Raw genomic sequence first — 19,484 nt, forward strand, 5'->3', positions numbered from 1 at the left:
TTTATGCCGCTAAATTTCCAAATCTATACCGCTATAATCTGGGGGGTCTGATGGTAGTGCCAGTGTCATCAGTATAAAATCAAAGCATTAAACAGAAATATCATCAGTGTTTCGATTCATTTAGTATTGGTTTTGAGGGGAGCAGGTCTTCATCAGGGCAAGGTTAGTGGGAACACCCTCTTGAAGGAATCCAGTAAGGCCAACAAATTGTGTCTGTACACATTGTGCCACAAAGGGAACACCCCCATATGGAAAAGCCAGAGTTTAAAACTTCTAGTTATGCAGTAGTGGGAATTGTCTAATTATTAAAACTCCAAATTAGTCTATAATGGGAAATATATGTGTGTTGAACTCCAGGATAGTTCTGCGCTTGCCTTGAAACAGCATGAAGAGCCGCATAAGACCACTTTCTAGAAATTTCAATTAATATATCTGACACAATAAACATTGTTCATAACTATACTAAATGCCCTAATTCTGAGGAAGAAAGGGATACCCATTATTGTAACAATAGGTTTCCTTCCACCCTTGGGAGCAGCAAAGCACTATTTTGTATAAGCAGCTTTACATCGGTGTTTAAATATCTGGATTTGTAACATATCAAAATACATAAGTCTAAGATTCAAAATCCACTGCTATTCTGTATATCTGACTGCTTTAACCTTTGATGCTCTTCCAATATTCTAGTTCTAGCGCAAATCGCTCTAACACCTTTAGGTAAAGTCTGCTCTATATTAAACCCCATAAATAAACATATAGTGTCCAATCAAGGACTGCGTGAGCAGCTGGTGGTAGATCGCAAAGGGAGCGTACAGTCGAGCGGCTTACATTGGACAGTATTTTATGGCTCTAAATGTGATTTGCTGTGATCTACACTGCTCTGCCAGATACACTATTCACATCAAAGGGCACCCGTTTTCTGTACTAAAGGCCATGGCTCTAGGAGAAACTCCCCTTGCGAGCAGTAAGCCTAAACGGCTACTACACCTCCTGCAGCAGCTGACGTGTTACTGACTTAGCCCCAGCCAAGCAGCCCTTGATAGACCTCTCTAATCAAAAAATAATCGGATTTCAATCTAGGCCTGTCTGCGTTCATGAGATGATGAATATCTGTTGCTAATGGTCTGTTCTTTTCCCTTTGTTTCTAGCTTGCAATGTCACCATCCACAATCGCTGCAAGGACACGCTGGCCAACTGCACCAAGGTCAAACAGAAGGTGAGAGGCTGTGGCATGCAGAGACGTGATGACGACGTGAACAATGCCTGGTCCTGTGACATTCAATATTCACTTAGAAGAGGTTTGATTAAAGTGTACATGGAAAGGTGTCTTTTCCTAGAAATTCAAGTTGCAGGGCCTGAGCTCAGAGTACCTAAAATGTTCACTTGTTTTCTGGAGCATCCTCCTGTCCTGTGGTCCAGAGCACAGGCTGCGATATTATTTACATCATATAAAAAATCAAGTCAATGTCGAGCCCTCCCTAGGAGCTCCATTCTTTCTGTGTTGACCCTTCACACCATTGTTGTGCTAATCTTGTTAAAAACACAAGAATAGTCCAAGTACTTCGGTAGTAAAAAAATGAAAAGGTTTTGCTGCAGGACAAGACATATATCTACAGTTGTGCATTATTTATGTTTATTCATCAATTGGTGTACTTAATTTCATAGGATGCTTCTAACTGTGGTACCCGTGAGATCTGAAAGAACCAGGTTAGTATTAGATGCCCTGCCTTAGAATATCCCCAAGTGTCAGACTGGATCCGTAAACTTTTGCGTAGCAGTACCCTTGCGCGTCGGTAGGCGTCGTCTGCGACTCCGCGTCCGTCGTCGGCACCGGGACGACGTCGCCGGAGTACTTAGACGCCGCCCTCACACGCTGACGTCAGTTCTTCTCTTTTCCGCGCCAGCAAGCGCCGATCCGGAAAAAGTGGTACCCTTAGTCAATTTTTGACAAAACGTTTTCAATCATTTTTTATCACTTTTCGAAGTCGAACAACTCCGACGGTGCCGGTAGGGATGCCCGGGTTCAAACCCTGCGTCGACTGCAGCCGACTGATGTCGGTTACCGACCCCCATCGCCGGTGTCTTCATTGCCTGGGGCCCGACCACGATGACAAGTCGTGCCCCGACTGCCGGGCCTTGTCGTCGAAGGCTAGGCGGGAGCGGTCCCGCAAGCGCCTCGAGCTCCGGCAGTCGGCCTGCGCCGCTCGAGGTCTCGGCCGGCAGGAGGTCGAGGGACCGTTCGCTAGGCTGGAGTCATCACGGCTCGGAGGATCGAAACCACTCCTCGAGCTCCAAGTCCTCAGGTAAGAGGCACAAGAAGTCAAAGAAGCGACATCACGCTCCCGACTCCCCCCCCCCCCCCCCCCCCCCCCGGGACGCTCGCGCGGCGCGGCCCGCTCCATACCCGCCGGTCCCTGGGCAGAACGCGACGCCGGAGGAGATCGACGCCTTCCTCACGGCCATGAGGTCACTCACTCCTCCGTCAGGTTCCGTGGAGCCTTCGGGCCAAGCGGCCCGACTGGGAGCACAAGCAGGCCACGGCGCTGTCGAGTGCTTCGGCCCTGGCGCTGTCGGCGACTTCGGTCCCGATGCCGCAGGGCCCCGCCGGATCCGGGTCATCGCCGGTCGACCTTACGACCTCGCCGGCGCCGTCCCAGGACAACGCCGTCCCCGGTCCATCCCTCGATCTGGGTCCGGCGCCGGAGCGGCGCCGCTCGACGCCACTCTCGATGCCGATGGGAGACTTCTATGACCTGGCACCATCATTTGACTCCGAGTACCAGGAGATGAGTGGCGAGGCGGATTGGGAGGGGTCTGAGGACCCTCTGGCACCTGAGTGCCAGCCTTATCAGGACTGGGCAGGTGAGCTAGGGGATGCCTGTGGTTTGGACACTTCGCCAGACACTGGTTTTGTCTCCCCTCCTACCGTGGCTTCGGAGGAGGGGGCTGCCTATAGTGTGGTGTTGACGCTGGTGGGCAAGGCCTTAGCCCTTGAACTCCCCGTCGCGGCCGTGAGGACTAACCTCCTCACTGAGGTCCTTAAACCGTAAGCAAGCTCTTCGGAGACTCTGTTGCCGTTTAATGAGACCTTGTCTGACGTTCTTTTGGGCACCTGGTCCAGGCCCGCTACAGGTCGCCCTGTAGAAAGGAACATGGCCAGATGCCACGGCTCCGGGCGACCCTTGCTTCCTGTCCACCCACCCCACCCGAGAGCCTGGACATTCAGGCCTCCAACTCCCAGACCGCATTCCCGACGGCTCCCCCTGATCGGGAATCCAAGAGGTACGAACAGTATGGAAAGAAGATGTTCTCCTACTGAGTTTGGGGTTGCGGTCAGTTAACACCGCGTGCCTCTTGGGCCGTTATACCCACTCTCTGTGGGACACGGTCCCGGACGTGCTGCCACAATGTCCGGAGAAGGCCCGGACTAAACTCGCCCAAGCCCTTGCGGAGGGTCGAGATGCGGCACGGTACTCCATCCGATGTGGGCTGGATCCAACGGACTCGCTAGGTAGAGCGATAGCAACAACAGTGGCGATTCATCGCCACGCCTGGCTGAGGTCCGCCAACTTGTCGGCTGATGTCCAAAACACCCTTATGGGCATGCCGCTTGATGGCAGTCGCCTCTTTGGCGACAAGGCAGACAGTGCGCTTGAGCGCTTTAAGGACTCAGGGCTACGGCCAAGTCCTTGGGCCTGTCAGCCCGTGCCAGCAGCCTGCTGCCTTTTGCTCCTTTCGTGGCCAAGGAAGGGGCGCCCCCACACGTCCTGCCAGCCACGGGCCGCAGACTAACATCCAACGCGGTGGCGGACGCAGTAACCGCCGTGGCGGTGCCCGGGGACAAAGGCGAGGCCAGTCCACATCCACCCCCGCAGCATCCGCCTCAAAGCCCTCCTAGTTAGATCTTTCAGGCCCACACAACGCAAGTGGGGGGTAGGGTTCGCCATCACCTCCTTCACTGGCGCACCATCACTTCGGACAGGTGGGTGCTGCAAATTGTCCGAAGGGGCTACTCCCTCCCCTTCGAGGCGACCCCTCCAGCCATGCCACCGCAGTACCACCGCGTGTCGGGGGATCACTTGGATCTTCTGCGAGAGGAAGTTACGGCCCTCTTTGCCAAGGGGGCCATCGAGCGCGTTCCTGGGCCAGAAGTAGGGTGTGGTTGTTATTCCCACTACTTTCTGGTTCCCAAGAAGGGCAAAGGGGGCCTACGCCCTATCTTGGACCTGCGGAACGTCAACGGCTTCCCCCGGAAAGAGACATTCAAGATGCTGACTTTGGCTCAGGCCTTAGCTGCCCTAGACCCAGGAGACTGGATGGTAGCGTTGGACTTGCAGGCCGCCTATTTCCACATTCCCGTCCTGCCGGCCCACCGGCGCTACCTGCGGTTCACGGTAGGCCACAAGCACTTTCAGTTTACCGTGCTCCCCTTCGGCCTTACCAGCGTCCCATGGGTGTTCTCGAAGTGATGGCGGTGGTCGCAGCTCATCTGCGCAGGTTGGGGGTTTCAGTCTTCCCCTACCTAGACGACTGGTTGTTAAAGGCGGGCTCGCCCCAGACAGTCGTCAGCCACCTCCAGACTACGGTCGACCTCCTGCACCTGCTGGGGTTCTCCATCAATGTGCCGAAGTCACACCTGTGTCCCTCTCAGAAGCTCCTCTTCATCGGAGCGGTTCTAGACTCGGCACAGGTTTGGGTTTATCCTCCTGAACAGCGGGTTCGGGATATTCAGGTTCTGATTCATCACGCCATGCGGGCTCTGCAGTGGGACCTGAAGTTTCAGTGGGCCCAGCATCAGGGCAACTTGTCCGACCATGTCTTGATCTCGGAGGGCACTGCAAGACAGTTGCAGTGGTGGCTCACGGACCGCGATTGGGTCAGCGGCAGATCCCACTCCCTACCCCAACCGGAGCACGTAGTTGTGACGGACGAGTCCCTCCAGGGCTGGGGGGCCACATGGGAGAGGCGGAGATCAGAGGCCTCTGGTCTCCGGCGGAGTCCTGGCTCCACATCAACCTTCTGGAGGTGCGGGCGATCCGGCTTACACTGAAAGGTATTCCTCCCCTCTCTCCGGGGGAGTGTAGTGCAGGTGTTCACGGACAACACCACCGCCATGAGGTCCTGCAACAAACAGGGCGGGTAGGGTCGTGGACCCTATGCCAGGAGGCTCTGCGCCTCTGGCAGTGGCTGGAACATCAAGGCGTGACCCTGGTGGTTCAACACCTGGCAGGTTCCCTGAACGCCAGGGCGGACAAACTCAGCCGTTGGTGCATGATGGATCACGAATGGCGTCTGAACTTGGACGTGGCGCAAGGCCTCTTTCAGCAATGGGGAGAGCCTTGCTTAGATCTATTCGCCACAGAAGAGAAAGCGCAATGTCATCAGTTCTGCGCGTTGGAATTTCCAAGGCGGCACTTACTCGGAGACGCTTTTCGTCGTGAGTTGAGCTGCGGTCTGTTGTACGCCTTTCCGCCTATACCACTCTGCCCAGAGTGCTGAAGAAGATCAGGCGCGACTGGGCCCAAGTCATCCTTGTGGCTCCAGACTGGGCACGAAAATACTGGTATCCTGAGCTACTCAGCATGTCTGTCGATCCCCCGATTCGTCTGCCTCTTCAGGAGGACCTTCTGTCGCAGCAGCAGGGGACGGTCCTCCACCCGAACCTGTCCAGTCTCCGCTTACATGTGTGGAGATTGAGCGGCGGCAGTTGAGGCCATTTGACTTCCCTCCTGAAGTCTGTGATGTGATTCTGGCAGCCAGGCGTCCCTCCACAAAATCGGTATACGCCTGCAGATGGAACACATTTTTGGCATGGTGCACAGCAAAGGCTGTGGATCCCCTTTCTGCCCCTCTTTCGGAGGTTCTCCTCTTTCTTCTCTCTCTTGCCCAGCAGGGCTCTGCTCTGGGCACTCTAAAGGGCTACCTCTCTGCCATTTCCGCCTTCTTAAGGCGCCCAGATCAGCCCTATTTGTTCAAGTCCCCAGTTGTAAATAGGTTTTTGAAGGGCATATATGTTTTCTCCTGTTCCTTTCGTGATGCCTCAGTGGGACTTGAACCTTGTTCTGACCTATCTGATGTGCGCTTCTTTTGAGCCACTTCATAACTGTCCTCTTCGTCTCCTTACTCTCAAGACTGCATTCCTGGTTGCCATCACCTCTGCTAGGAGAGTGAGTGAGCTCCAGGCTCTTTCCTCTAAACCTCCTTTCCTTTCTGTCCATCCGGACAAAGTTGTGTTGCGGGCGCGACCCTCTTTCCTGCCCAAGGTAGTCACAGCCTTCCACATCGGGCAGTCCATCACCTTGCCCACCTTCTTTCTGTTTCCGCATCCCTCGAAAGAGGAAGAGAGGCTCCACCGCCTGGACCCTAAACGTGCGCTCTCATTCTATCTGGATCGCACACGCCATTTCCGGGTGGATGACCAACTTTTTGTTAGGTACGTGGGCGCTAAGAAAGGTCGGGCGGTGCGCAAATGAACCATCTCTCGTTGGGTCGTCTTGTGCATCAAGGCGTGCTATTCTTTGGCTAAAAAGGAGCCTCCTGTTGGGCTGAGGGCCCATTCCACTCGGGCCACGGCGGCTACTACTGCCCTGGGTCTGGGAGTCCCCTTGCAGGACATCTGTCAAGCAGCTATGTGGGCCTCGCTGCACACTTTCGCTAGACACTACTGCCTGGACAGCCAAGTCCGGAGAGATGGCTTCTTTGGCCGTTCCGTTCGCCAGGACTTTCTGGTGTGATCATTGGTTCGCAGACCCACCTCCGGGGTTGGTAATGCTGGGGTATCTATTCTAAGGTAGGAAATCTAAAACTAACCTGTTTCTTTCAGATGCACAAGTTACTTAACCTTCGGTAACGATATATTTGTAAGAAACAGTAGTTAGTATTAGATTCCTTACCACCCCACCCATCCTCCCCGTTCTGCGAACCGATATCTAGGGTTAAGGTCATCCCCTTACAGGGCCTTAGTTTCATGGCACCAGTGTTGGTTTTTATCATGGCTCTGCGTTTCTGGCGCGGAAAAGCTGTGTATAAGAACTGACGTCTGCACGCGAGGCGGCGTCTAAGTACTCCGGCAACGTCACCCCGACGCCGACGACGGACGCCGAGCCGCAGACGATGCCTACAGACGCGCAAGGGTACTGCTACGCAAAAGTTTCCGGATCCAGTTTGATGCCTGGGGATATTCTAAGGTAGGGAATCTAATACTAACTACTGTTTCTTACAGATATATTGTTACCGAAGGTAAGTAACTTGTGCTACAGCACAATATGCCACTGCATGCATCTTTCACATATGCAAGACCATTGACATTACTTTAGTCTCCGGATGACGACGTACCAGTGTAACTAGTGATTTGCTGCACGTGTACACAATTCACTATTTGCCCAAAATGTGCTCATTTCAGTCACATTTGTTTCTAGTTAATGCTTATGAAAAGTACCAAACGGTAATGATACTCTAAAAATCTTAGCATTTTATAGATGAACATTTTGCCCAGGTAGGGCAACATCTCAAGTGCACTGTGGAGGGGAGACGGGGGCAGAAAAAGAGAACTGAACCTAGTTAAATTAAAGTAATTCCGACAGGGTGGAAAGAATGACTTGTTCTTTGTCATGATTTTTTTGAGTGTTTATGGAAATCTGTGTTTACATCCGTGTTCTATTATTATTTCAAAAGATTACAGTGTTGAGATTAATTCTGCACATTTGGTATCTTTTAAAGGTCTGGTGTTCAAATCTTACATGATAAAAATGTCATACATAATACTATTCTGCATGAATCTCACATAATAAGCCTGTCATGTATAATACTGTTCTGCGGTATCCTGTAAAATAGATGCTTGCTTAGGGCCTATAATATGAAAACAGTTACAACATAAATCCGAAAAAAGCTTTAAAGCTTTTGAAATTCTCAGATTTATTAGGCATAGTTTTTTTAGGTCTAGCCTGGGCAGCGCAGGCGCTACTCTGAGAGGAATGTTGTGTTCAGGTATGGTTCAGGTATGGACTTGAAGCTCTGCCCATTTTCCGTCCATCTTTTCAATTGGCTCCTGTTACTGTTGTTTCTAAATTTTTGTTTTTGATTCATGAATAGGCGTAGTAGTCCCTCCTCAGTACCGCCTTGTCTGCATTTGTTTCCTCTCATGAGAACTGGAATTTTTATTTGCGTTGTTACACTGTCTGTTTTATCTACAATCTGTGAGCACTATTTTATTTAATGATTTTCTTCTATTGCAGGCACGATGTGCTTTCCTGCAAGGGTTCCCGCTTTGCGTCTGGGCGCCAGGTTATAGTTTAAGCACGGCGCCCGCTTTTACATTTTTATTAACAATAATGCCAACTCGATAAAGAAATGCTTTTTTTTGTAAAAGCGCCCCATACCGTATTTTCACTTAAATGGCGACCGCCCTTTCCTTTGACAAGCTGCATCTAAAGAAAGTGGTGTGGCCGCCATTAAAGTGAAAGCACGGCATTGGGCGCTTTTACAAATAAAATACATTTGTTTGTCAACTTGACAAGCAAATGTCAAGTAGCCCCTCATGCTGTTCAACCTAAGCACAGGAGTGGAGGCGGTAGAATGCACCTAAACAGCCAGTTGCATTAAGTCGGAGACCCCCCCCCCCTCCCCCCGGGCTTATCAAGGACGTGATTGACAAAGACCTCAGCAGTGAAACCAAAGTCCACTCCTTGCATCTAATCAGCAATAGATCTCTGACAGCTGTGTTGTCAAAATCCAGATCTAACCACATCACAAAAATATAATGAGCTTAAATAATGAAGTAAAGTTTATATTGTGTACAGATTCTTAATTTTTCCCTTAGGGTTAGAAGTGTGCTTTCCATAAGGGTGCCATTACAGTGGTGCCAAGTGTCTTCATTCTGTGTCCATGTGCCACAAGAGGGTCCATAGCAGGACTGGTTGAAGTCAGGCTCTGACCCTTTTTACTGTGGGACGCTCACTACAGGTCAGTCTATCTGCTGAAATGACCATGTAACCACTTTGCAGGTGTGGGGATGAGGTCAGGGCATGTGGTAGGCAAATGGTGACATGAGAGATCTAGTACATTGTGCCTTACATGCATATTGTTTTTAGCTCATCGCATGCGATGTGTGCAAAACCATCATTCAACGTTTTGTTAAGTTCATTGATGAAGAAATCGCAGACAAAGGAAGGGTTGCCACCCAAGGAATATGATTGGTGACAGGAGTTGCCACCTTGTAAGGATTCTTTGTGCATTCTGGAGAATTCATGCATCATGTTCCGCTGTTGCAGCTTGTAGTGTTTAATGCACACATGTGCAACCAAAATGGACGCTGGACTGTAGAACTTTGAAAAGTGCTGGGTCATAGCTCTCATGCACTCCTGCAGATGCCCAGAGATGACCAGTGGCACTGTTGGGAGACTAGACTGTGCAGTGGCTGTTTACCCTGGAATGCGAGGCAGAAGGGTGGCAGTGCTGGGTGCAGATTTTAAGTGGTATGATGAAGTTTAATGCAAGGACTCAGTGGAGAGGATAGAGAGTTGAGGAAATGGAAGGTGCTGTGTAATCTGTACAGACTTGTAGTTGTTTGGTCTTTGCCAATAGCACCCAAGAGATGGGAATCCTTCTGTCTCCCTCCTGAGCAAATGGGTCAGATTTTAGAAGTCCTGCTAGGTGTCCTACTGAGAAACAGGCTTGGGTTCCAGGAATCCTTTTAAATGTTCTACTCAGGAAATGGGCTATGTCCTAAGAATGCTTCTACCTGTCCTAATAAGGAAGTCGGCGTAGGTTTTAGGAATAATTGTACCTTTCCTACTAAAGAAATGGGCTCGGGTTCTATGAATCCGTCTGTCTGCCTTCTAGGTAAATTGGTTTGGGTTCTAGGAATCTTTCTATCCATAAGACTTAGGAAATGGGTTCAGATTTTAGGAATCCTTCTATCCATCCTCCTAAAGACCTGAGTTCTGGGTCAAGGAATCAGTCTGTCCCTTCTCCTAAGAAAACGGGGCTCGGGTTCTAGAAATACTTCCCTTCTTGCTACTAAGGAAATTAGTTCACTTTCTAGGAATGCATCTGCCCATCATTTTAAGCAAACGTGTGTGTGTCCTAGGAAACCTTATATCCATCCTACACAGAGGAGCTCTGCTTTTAGGAATCCATCAGTCAATTCTGTTAAGAAATGTGGCTCGGGTTCTAGGTAACAGTAAGGCAACAACAACTGAGATCCTATGATAGCAATGAAAAACTTACAGGCAGGAAAATAAAGGTAGAAAAATGAGGCACCTACAAGGGAATGGTTTTACATAGCCCAGGTCTCCCAACATACTCTACTGTGGCGGGACAAAAGCTGGCGGATTCCAGCCTGTGAATCTTGCACTGGAGTTCATGGTGATGACCAAAGATCTCATCTCCAGCTCATGGCCTATCAGCAGCAGGGAAGACCTGACTGGGAGGCGGTCAAAGATGGTGCTGATGTAGGGATGTGGTGGTTCTATATTAATTTATTTAGTTGTGCCTGGAGGCTTGATTTATATAATTTCTCCTTTTTCAGGTGCAGAAGGCAGCGCTTCAAAAGAACAACTCTGCACTTCAAAACGTGTCTCTGCGGAACAAAAGTGAGTAAGCATCGCAGCGAGTGGGATTTTGTTGGATTCGTGGAAAGACCTACTATATTTCACAGCAGGGCACGGCAAGGGTGTCACAGCATGCCAACTTTGTGTTTCCCTTTTGTTTTATATTACTTGCGTAGATCCAAGCCCTCTGGGACCGTGTTTTTGGTAGGGCAAGCATCTGGTGGCAAAAATGCGGACGAGATAGAAAAAGCACAGTTGCCAGTTGCCACAAAGGCCCACTTTTAGAGTATTTTTGGATTACAAATGAGGCTGAAGTGAGAGTTTCCACCTGAATCCGTATCCTACAATTAGTGGTATTACTGCAACCAAGGTCTCATTTTGTCAGGTGATGGAATATGTTCAAAGAAAACGTCCTGATTGTGGGAATTGCATTCAAACATCATGTGTAAACCTCAAGTTCCTCAGTTATTCCACGTTCTATATGGTCATCTGCTAATAGTTCACCCAGAAAAACTGATATTGGAGAGTACAATAAATTTCCGGGTATGGTATTCGCCAATCGGTAGTCTCACAGAGCAGTGCTGGGAGCCTTTTCATGCCGTTGAGGCTACTGTAGCCTCTCTGGTCTTCAGTGGCACTCTTCAGACTGGTTTCCTCCTTATTTGTAATTGCGAGAGTCCGTTCTGTTTAGTGGCACTGGGATTTAGTTTTTGGTTTATGGCATGTTCATAAAGAAGAGCACATTTGCACATGGGCATACGCAGAAATTTTTCCAGGCGGGGGGCTAACCTGGCAAATGAAGGGGCGTGGCTAATGTTAATCAATAGGGGCATGGCTAAAATGGCAGACAATGTGGATCGGGTAATGCTCAGGCCAAGCTGAGAAAAAAAAAGTGGTGAATTCTGCATTTGAAACTGGACAACAATTAGAGCACACATATGATCCCTAATATTACCCCCTGGCCCCTTAACACTCTTAACTTACATTCCCTGATCCCTAAAATTAGCCCCCTGGCACCCCAAAACCCATAACCCATACCCCCCTGACCCCTAAAATTGTCCCCGTGGCCCCAAAACCCATACCCATGCTGAACCCTAAAATGTCCCACGCCCTTGCAACCCAAAACCCATACCCGCCCTGAACCCTATAATTACCCCCCTGGTACCTCAAAACTCATACCCACCCTGAACCCTAACATTACCCCTGGCACCCCAAAACCTATATTCACCCTGAACCCTAACATTTCTCCTGGCACCCCAAAACCCATACCCGCCCTGAACCCTAAAATTACCCCTGGCACCACAAAACTCATACCCACCTTGAACTCTAAAATTATCCCTGCTACCCCAAAACCCATATCCACCCTGAACCCTAAAATTACCCCACTGGCATCCCAAAAGCTGAATGCTACGGGGCAGATGTACAAGCCACATGGCACCACGTTTGTGTCACTTTTAACATGGGATAAGTGAAGCAAAAGTGGCCCAAGGGGCTTGTAAATCTGCCCCTACAAGCTTACACTACATTTGCATATTCGGAGGGGACTATCCTCCTTGACGTTTCCATGCATGTAAGTCTAAAACACCGTAACCTAGATATGCAGCCAGTAGGTAATGCTGGTGATGCTGTAGAATGCATTAAAGTTACTGGAACTTGCTTAAAAACTGCTGCCTGCTCTTCTGATACTATTCAGTGGAGTCGGGCTGATCAGCAGCACTGTCGTCATGGCATCCAGCCCCTCCCGAAGGTCTCACTTTCTAGATAGGTGTGGGTCAAATGTCTCCTGGATTTTCCTTGCCTGGGCCTCCTCTGCTTCTTCGTCGGTGCCCTTGGATGCAAAAAGAGACAGATCCATGGCCCTGTTCACCATTTATCTGGTGAGCAGCGCCGTGGATGTGTATTACATACAAGTGCACAGACAGCAGGGTGAAAGGGATGGCAGTGCAGGTGACACTTTTTGTTTGTAAAGTAATTCCTGCTGGCCTCATAGCCCAGGGTGTGCTGTCTGTGCACATGTATGGAATACACATCTATACAAGTGCACAGACAGCAAACCCTGGGCTATGATGCCAGCAGAAATTCCTATACAAAAGAAAAGCGTCACCTGCACTGCCATCCCTTTCCCCCTGCTGTGCACATCTTCCCACTCCCAGCCCATGACGAGGCAGCTAGAAGCGGTGATTTGTCATTCTGAGGGGTGTGAATGTTATAAGAATGTGTGTGCCTATCTGAGACAACTTCCCAGCACAGCACACACACACAGCTGCACCCAAGTACTACACACAGGTCTTTAAAAGACCATTTACTTGGTAATGAGGCTTTGTTGTGTTTTCACCCCTACTTAGAGCCCCTGCATCTCCACTCTGCACATGGCTTTGGCTGGATGAATTAGCCCCCTCCCGAAATTTGAGGGAAACGAGTTGACGTGAGGTTTAAAAGAGGGGTGAACGAGGGATTGAAGACGCAGAGTGATGACCGTGACAGGGCAGACATTTAATGCAGTTTCCTTTTCAAATGAGTTTATTGTACAAATCTAATTTGACAGACTCGCAGACAGCAAATGCTGCTGCCTTTCCATGGCGTCTGAAAGTTTTTTTCTGGAAGTTGGGTCGACAAGCTGATCGGGTCCTTTTCTTCCTTCATGTGGTGGTGATGAGTAGGTTTCAGGGCACCTGCACTTGTCCCTCTGTCATTGGTAGCCCCCTGCTTCCATCTGAACACCGAGGATCACCGGCACCTGGAGGGGTCACCGTGACGACTAGGGTGACCAACTGGCATGGGTGCAAATTCAGGACAGTGAGTGTAAAAATTCAGGACAAAGGGTCAAAATTCGGGACAAAAATTCAGGACAGGAGGTCAAAATTCAAGACAAAAGGAAAGGTTTACAGACACATCAGAGAAGGTTGCGCAATAGTATATAAGTAAGTAAATTGACGACCACTAAAGTACAAGTGAAAATAAGTTTATATTAAATTGAGACAAGTGTGCACTTAATGGTTTGTCAGTATATGCGCAGCTTTAAGCAAATGTACAGGTCTTTTTGTGGTAACAAAACCGTCCCCACCTTTCCAGCTCCCAGAGAAAACACCTGATGTCCGGTCCGGCCAGTCTAGCCTCGATACCACACTCCAATGGCGCCCCTCATATTCACATAGACCCTCTCTCATGTGATTTAATTTCTTCTATAGTGCTACTCATCCAAAGTATGTGGGGCAGAGTTTTGGAGTGCGTTACAACACACACATATTATATAGAGACAATCAATCATATAAATGGGAAAGTCAATGTATAGGAAATGTTGCTTAAGATAATGGGGTTTACAATGTGTAATCATACTTTCATCCATCATTCAGTCTTTCACCATATCTGTCCTTCCATCTGTGTGCCTATCCATGCAGCCACGGTCGGTAGTGGGAGTAGCTGCCGGGCGTTGACGTCGGGAGGGGGAGGGGCAGGGTGGGGGGTAGTAATCTATGGATTACGGAGCTTTACAGGTAAGTAAACATATAAATAAATAAAACTTATTTAGTTGTGTGCACTGCATCCCCAAATGCGATGCAGTGCACGCAACACAATTTGTTTTATTTATTTATATGTTTACTTACCTGTAAAACTCCGTAATCCATAGATTACTGCCCCTCCCCCTTCCTCTCCCGACGTCACCGCCGGTCAGCTACTCCCACTACAGACCGCGGCTGCATCCATGTCCATATTCATCCATTTACAAACATATCCATCACGTTTCCTTCCATCCATCATTTTACTCATCCATCATCCATCCATCCTTTCATCCTATCCATCCATACACTCATCCATCCACTTTTCCACCCATCCATCCATTAACTCATCCATCCAGCCATTCACCCTTTCAGTTATCCATTTACCCATCCCCCTTCCTCTTTCAATTCCCCTTTCACTTAGCCATCCATTCTTACATCCACCCACCCATCCAGTTACTCATCCACTCATGAATCCATCCATCGAACCTATCATTCATCCATCCACCCTTTCACTCCTTCACTCATCTATCCATCCTTTTGTCCATCTACCCGCCCTTTCACTCACTCATCCAGCCTTAAATCCCTCCTTTCACTCATCCGTCCATCCATTCGCCCTTTCACTTAACAATTCATCAATCCACCCTTTCACTTATCAATTCATCAATCCATCCACCCATTCACTCGCCCGTCATCCACCCTTTCACTCATCCATCCATCCATCCATCCATCCATCATTTCACTCATCTATCCAGCCATCTATCCACCCATCCCTTCACTTACTTACTCACTCACCTTTTCACATTAATTATGAGACCCATCAAAAACTCCACCTTCGCTGTAGTTCCTAAAGCAAGGGGTGGGCTGGAGCAGGGTTCACTATGCCCCTGCACATAGGCAATTTGAAAAAGTGGAAGGCATGAGTCATGCAGGATGCACAGTGCCTTGACGTGGGGCGACTGTGACATGGTGTTGTTTCCAGAGCTTTAAGTGGGATGAAAAAACTAGGGGGGGTCTCTCCAAAAGGGTGTTTGATGTAATAAAATGTGTGGCTTAAAACACATAAGCTAAAAATCTGTGCTTAATATAATGTGCCGCCCAACTGGTATTTTTGTTCCTTCTGTCATTGCATCCAGATATATAATACAACAAGTAACGTTACACTTAGAACAAGTAACTTTGTCTATGGTTGTTAGTTGCATAAAATAAAAAAAGCAGCAACCAAGGCTGCCATACTATAACTATAATCCTTTCCTTTCAACTTCTTTCACCACCTTATTTTTGCTAACTGGATTCTCACCCAGCAGCAGCATGGGCGTTTTTGCACTTCCATGTGACAGAATGCCCTGCCCTGGACTGAGGCTGGAGGAGGCCACCACATGCTGTGCCAGCCCAGACTGACCCATTGTCATTCTGTATGTGGCAATCATCAGTCCCACACAGAATGACAATGGGCGGGGTGGGGCTGCTCTTGTGCTCAGATGAGTGCGAGGGCGCCCCATCAGGGAGCTGAGGCCTTTTGCAGGGGAACAGCTCTGTTCCCTGCATTGCCTAAAATTAAGGACAAAAGGTGATGTCCTGCCTTAGGACGAGCCCCTGTCAGACCTCCCTCCGGGATGCATTTGTGCACATGGGCGTGCAAGGAGAGGCACTTCTAAGGGGGGGGGGGGGGGGGTGGGGGGGGGGAGCGCCCCTCCCTTCCCCCGAGGACGCCCATGCCTTTGCATACATTTTCCTATGAGTGCTTCAAGGTCTTCTCTCCGGTGCCGCCATGAAGTATGTTTTTTGGAGCACCCAATGGCTGCTTCAAGCAGTTGATCCCTGTCAGCATGGAAGGCCTAAACTCTCCCTTGGCTGTAAATACTTTGAAGGTCTCAGGAGGGTGCAGGCAGGCAAGGAAGGATTGATACATGTCGGTCACGAGAAGGCATCTTGACTAATTCCAATCTGAGCTCACACTTCAATTTATTGATTCTGGAGATTTCTCACCAGAGCTTTGGTCACCAGTAACCTTTTACAGCAAAACCAGGGGCTCCCCTTCCCAGTGCTTTTCACTACTAAACTAAATAATGCAGTTAACTGGTTAGAGAGGAGTCGGTTCCCACAAAGCTCGGGCACACCATCATCACCTCAAGCCTCATGAGCATAACCGGGCCTCCTCTTCTGTGCTGGGTTGAATCCTTCTTGATCAACCTTCCTGGCTTAACCAGTGAAGATATTTATGCACCTTCCCCAGGTTCTGTGATCACACGTGCCTCGACCCAGGATTGGGCCGTCTGCAATCCTGTTTTACACCAACCTGTCTACACTTCGCTAGATTGCTGCTCGTTGTCAACAATGATCTAATCTGTGCCCTGATGCTACAGGATACAGGATGACTAGGGCCAAAAAGTAGACAGTCAAAATCAGTTTCAGAACTGGATCCAAGCCAACCTCAGTCCTTAAAAAAATCCATCAGTGTTCCTACTGGCCCAGAGCATCAATCCTCTATCATTTCAAGTGGGTAGCGACTATGGGCAACACTACCATCACACCCTCTGCATGGAATGTGAGCGTTCCTTCCAACAATGATCTTTCATTTGTCCATCTTGTCAGCGCGGCCCTGTGCTCTGCTTTCCATCCCTCACAGCTTCTCCAGAGGATCCTACAGACACAGACCATCGTGCACGTCCCGACAATGTGGATGGACAGTCTCACCTATTGTAGTGCATTCTAGGACCTTCATACCAAAATGACCTCAGACTGCAGCACATCCACCGATATGTAGCCCACATGATATCTTGATAAAAACCTTCACGTCAGCGGTCATGATGTCTGCCTCAGTTGGCAATTACAGAGTGAGCGAAGGTCAATGGACTCAGCCTACCCAACAAGGCTTTACATGAGCACACCCCAGATGACTCAAAACTGTTCCATCTCTGTCAGCCTATCGAATGCCAGTGGCCAGCTGGACAGAAAATCCAGAAAAGTATACCTTATTGACCCTACAGTAGTAGAGAGTGAGACACCAATAGTCCATCTCGCTAGTGCTTCCCCGAAAGCATATCTGTTCTGAAACAGACTACAGTAGGTGCAGTTGAAGCCGTCATTATTCCTCAGTGTGCAGATTTTATTGGCTGTTTGACCAGGAGACATTTTCTTCTATTCCCCGCTCCCTTTAAAAAAAAAAAGGTCTCTAGCCTATCAAAATGCTCCAAAGAGACACCCAAGAGCACTATTATACACAAATCTAAAATAAAGCTACGCTTTTAAACAGATGTGTGTAAAGTCCCCGGGGAAGCGGATCGGCTCGTTCTCTTCCTTCAGCTGTCTTTCTTTTCAGACACCCTTCTCATTGTAAGGAGAGGAGCCGCTGTTGGCTTGAGAACCAGAGAGTGCCGGCAGCAGTGTAGTTGTTGACTCGAGTTTTTGAATTTCTTGTTTTTGTATGGTTATTTTACAAAATATGTCCTCCTTTATAAAGCAATGCTTACGTTTCTGTTTTAGTGGGAGTTCCTTTATGCACACATTTCTAAAGCCATTCTATTGTCTGGCCTAAGAACCAGAACATTTGTACTGTGAATTTATTGTAGATTCTCAGGCAGGGCAGTATTCCGCCATCTATTGGTTTTGTACAAAGAAATATGGCTTAAAAAGAAACTTTTTTTTGCTTATGTGTTGACCGTAGGTGGAGTCAGAGGCTGATTGTGACGTCATTGGCAGTAGGCTCATTATGCCTCACTATGAGACCACCATTTTCTGCAATGTTATGCCTAGTGGGTTTCATCAGGTACCAAAGCAAAGGTAGAGATTGGTGTTTGCAACATAAACCGGCGCTGCAGAAAAGTGGACCAAAGGTTTTCACAGTTTGCTGGGCATGTTGGCTCTTATTATAAATCTGGACCCCGCCATTGTTACGCTGCCAGTGCATCCAGGTCTGCAGCACCCCACTGAAGGATGACTTGTCAGTGCAGGTTTCTCCTATTTTTACTATTACCTACTGTCAAGGAATGGATAACCGGTCCCACGTGAGGTCCTTGTTGTTGAGGGGTGTCTAAAAATAGCTGTTTCCCCCTCTATAAATATTAGTCTTGCTGTCAATCTAAAAGAATGGCGTCTCTAGTGTTGGTGGAATATTTAACGTCAACACTCGGGGTAGTACTCGCTGTAATGTCATCCGTCTTCACCCAAGTTATGCTCTTCTCTAGTGTAACTCGTTGTTTCTCGTTACTGGTACTCCTGTTATCGGTAACTCTTGGGGTGCACAAAGCCAGACACATTTTCCAGGCCACTCATAATGAGGCTTTTATGGAGATATGTTTTTACTGAACTACAGACGCACCTTTTCAATACAGGTGAGCAACAAAAACGCTCACTTCTCTTTAGAATTCAATATTGGAGAACAGCTGAGTGTTGTTGCCATGTTCTACAAAAATAAGCGGTTGTCCTCCATCTTGAACAGCTGAAGAGTTAAACACCCTCAGACCCGCAACAGGCAGCCATTTTGTTTGCTGGTGTTGTTTGGATGGAAACTGAGCCTCTTAGAGATTGTAAGAGGAGCGGCAATTCTGTGTGTGGCTCGCGAATTTTGTCATAATCAAGCTGTCGAGGAGGCCCCTCCCTGCCTGGAGGCAGGACAGCTCTCTCGCGCTGATGACAATGCGCGGCCGCAATTTCTTTCCATTACCAGTAGGTATTGTCATTTTTTCATAGCGCCTGAGAAGTGGGCTTGATCTGGGCTAAAGGGTTTTGCTTTAGGACAGACTCAGATTGCAATTATTTAATTGACTCATTATGCCGGATTATATTTACAATAAATCTTGAAATAATATTAAAATGTGCAGCAGGCATGTGTTTGAAGAGAACAATTGGCAGATTATTGATAGTCATTTTTGATGCTACACAATGATCATTTCGAGCCCTGTACTTTAATGCACAAGGTGTACACTTTCTACTCTGACCCTCTTCAGCTCTGCCCTTATTCATTACATATGCCTTCTGTAATTGTTTTATGTACATTTTAGTATTTGTAGTTCTTCATTTTTTGCAAAACAGGTTTTATGATGAGATGTGAGTTACTGGGTACTATGGCATTTATCACGTAGTGCTAAACGTATAGGTGTTTTTAGGGATAAGGTGGACTGGTAGGAAAGTTGGAGTGCCCATGGCGGGATTTAAAGAATAGCAGAGTTCAGAGATGGAGCAGGTGTCTGTGGTGGGCAAGGAACAGGTCAGACATTTAAGGAGTCTGTCAAACTGGTGAAGTAGCCTAAGGCTGTTCTCTAGGTGGCCACCGGCCCCGTGATAGGATAGTATGGGTTGGAGCTCGGGAGCGGGGATTGGTGGTTGATGATAACAAGGACCTCTGTTTGGGAAAGGATTTTTGAGCTATTGATACAAGATCCGTGGATGGGGGTTCTGTCGCGGGTGATCCTGTCAAGGGGTTCAGTGAAACATT

The 19,484-nt window shown here is 48.5% G+C and overlaps 1 protein-coding gene across 5 annotated transcripts in view; it reads left to right on the top strand.

Moving 5' to 3' along the window:
- ARHGEF2 (Rho/Rac guanine nucleotide exchange factor 2) overlaps nucleotides 1–19,484 on the top strand; it is an 886,148-nt gene that overhangs the window by 770,689 nt on the left and 95,975 nt on the right. For all 5 annotated transcript variants that reach the window (XM_086945348.1, XM_086945349.1, XM_086945347.1 and 2 more), the window contains 2 exons: nucleotides 1,149–1,216; nucleotides 10,529–10,592. In XM_086945348.1, coding sequence (XP_086801474.1) covers nucleotides 1,149–1,216; nucleotides 10,529–10,592 — 132 coding nt within the window. The remainder of the gene's footprint in view (nucleotides 1–1,148; nucleotides 1,217–10,528; nucleotides 10,593–19,484) is intronic.

This window comes from Lissotriton vulgaris, chromosome 12, assembly GCF_964263255.1.
Source record: "Lissotriton vulgaris chromosome 12, aLisVul1.2, whole genome shotgun sequence".
Taxonomy (NCBI): domain Eukaryota; kingdom Metazoa; phylum Chordata; class Amphibia; order Caudata; family Salamandridae; genus Lissotriton; species Lissotriton vulgaris.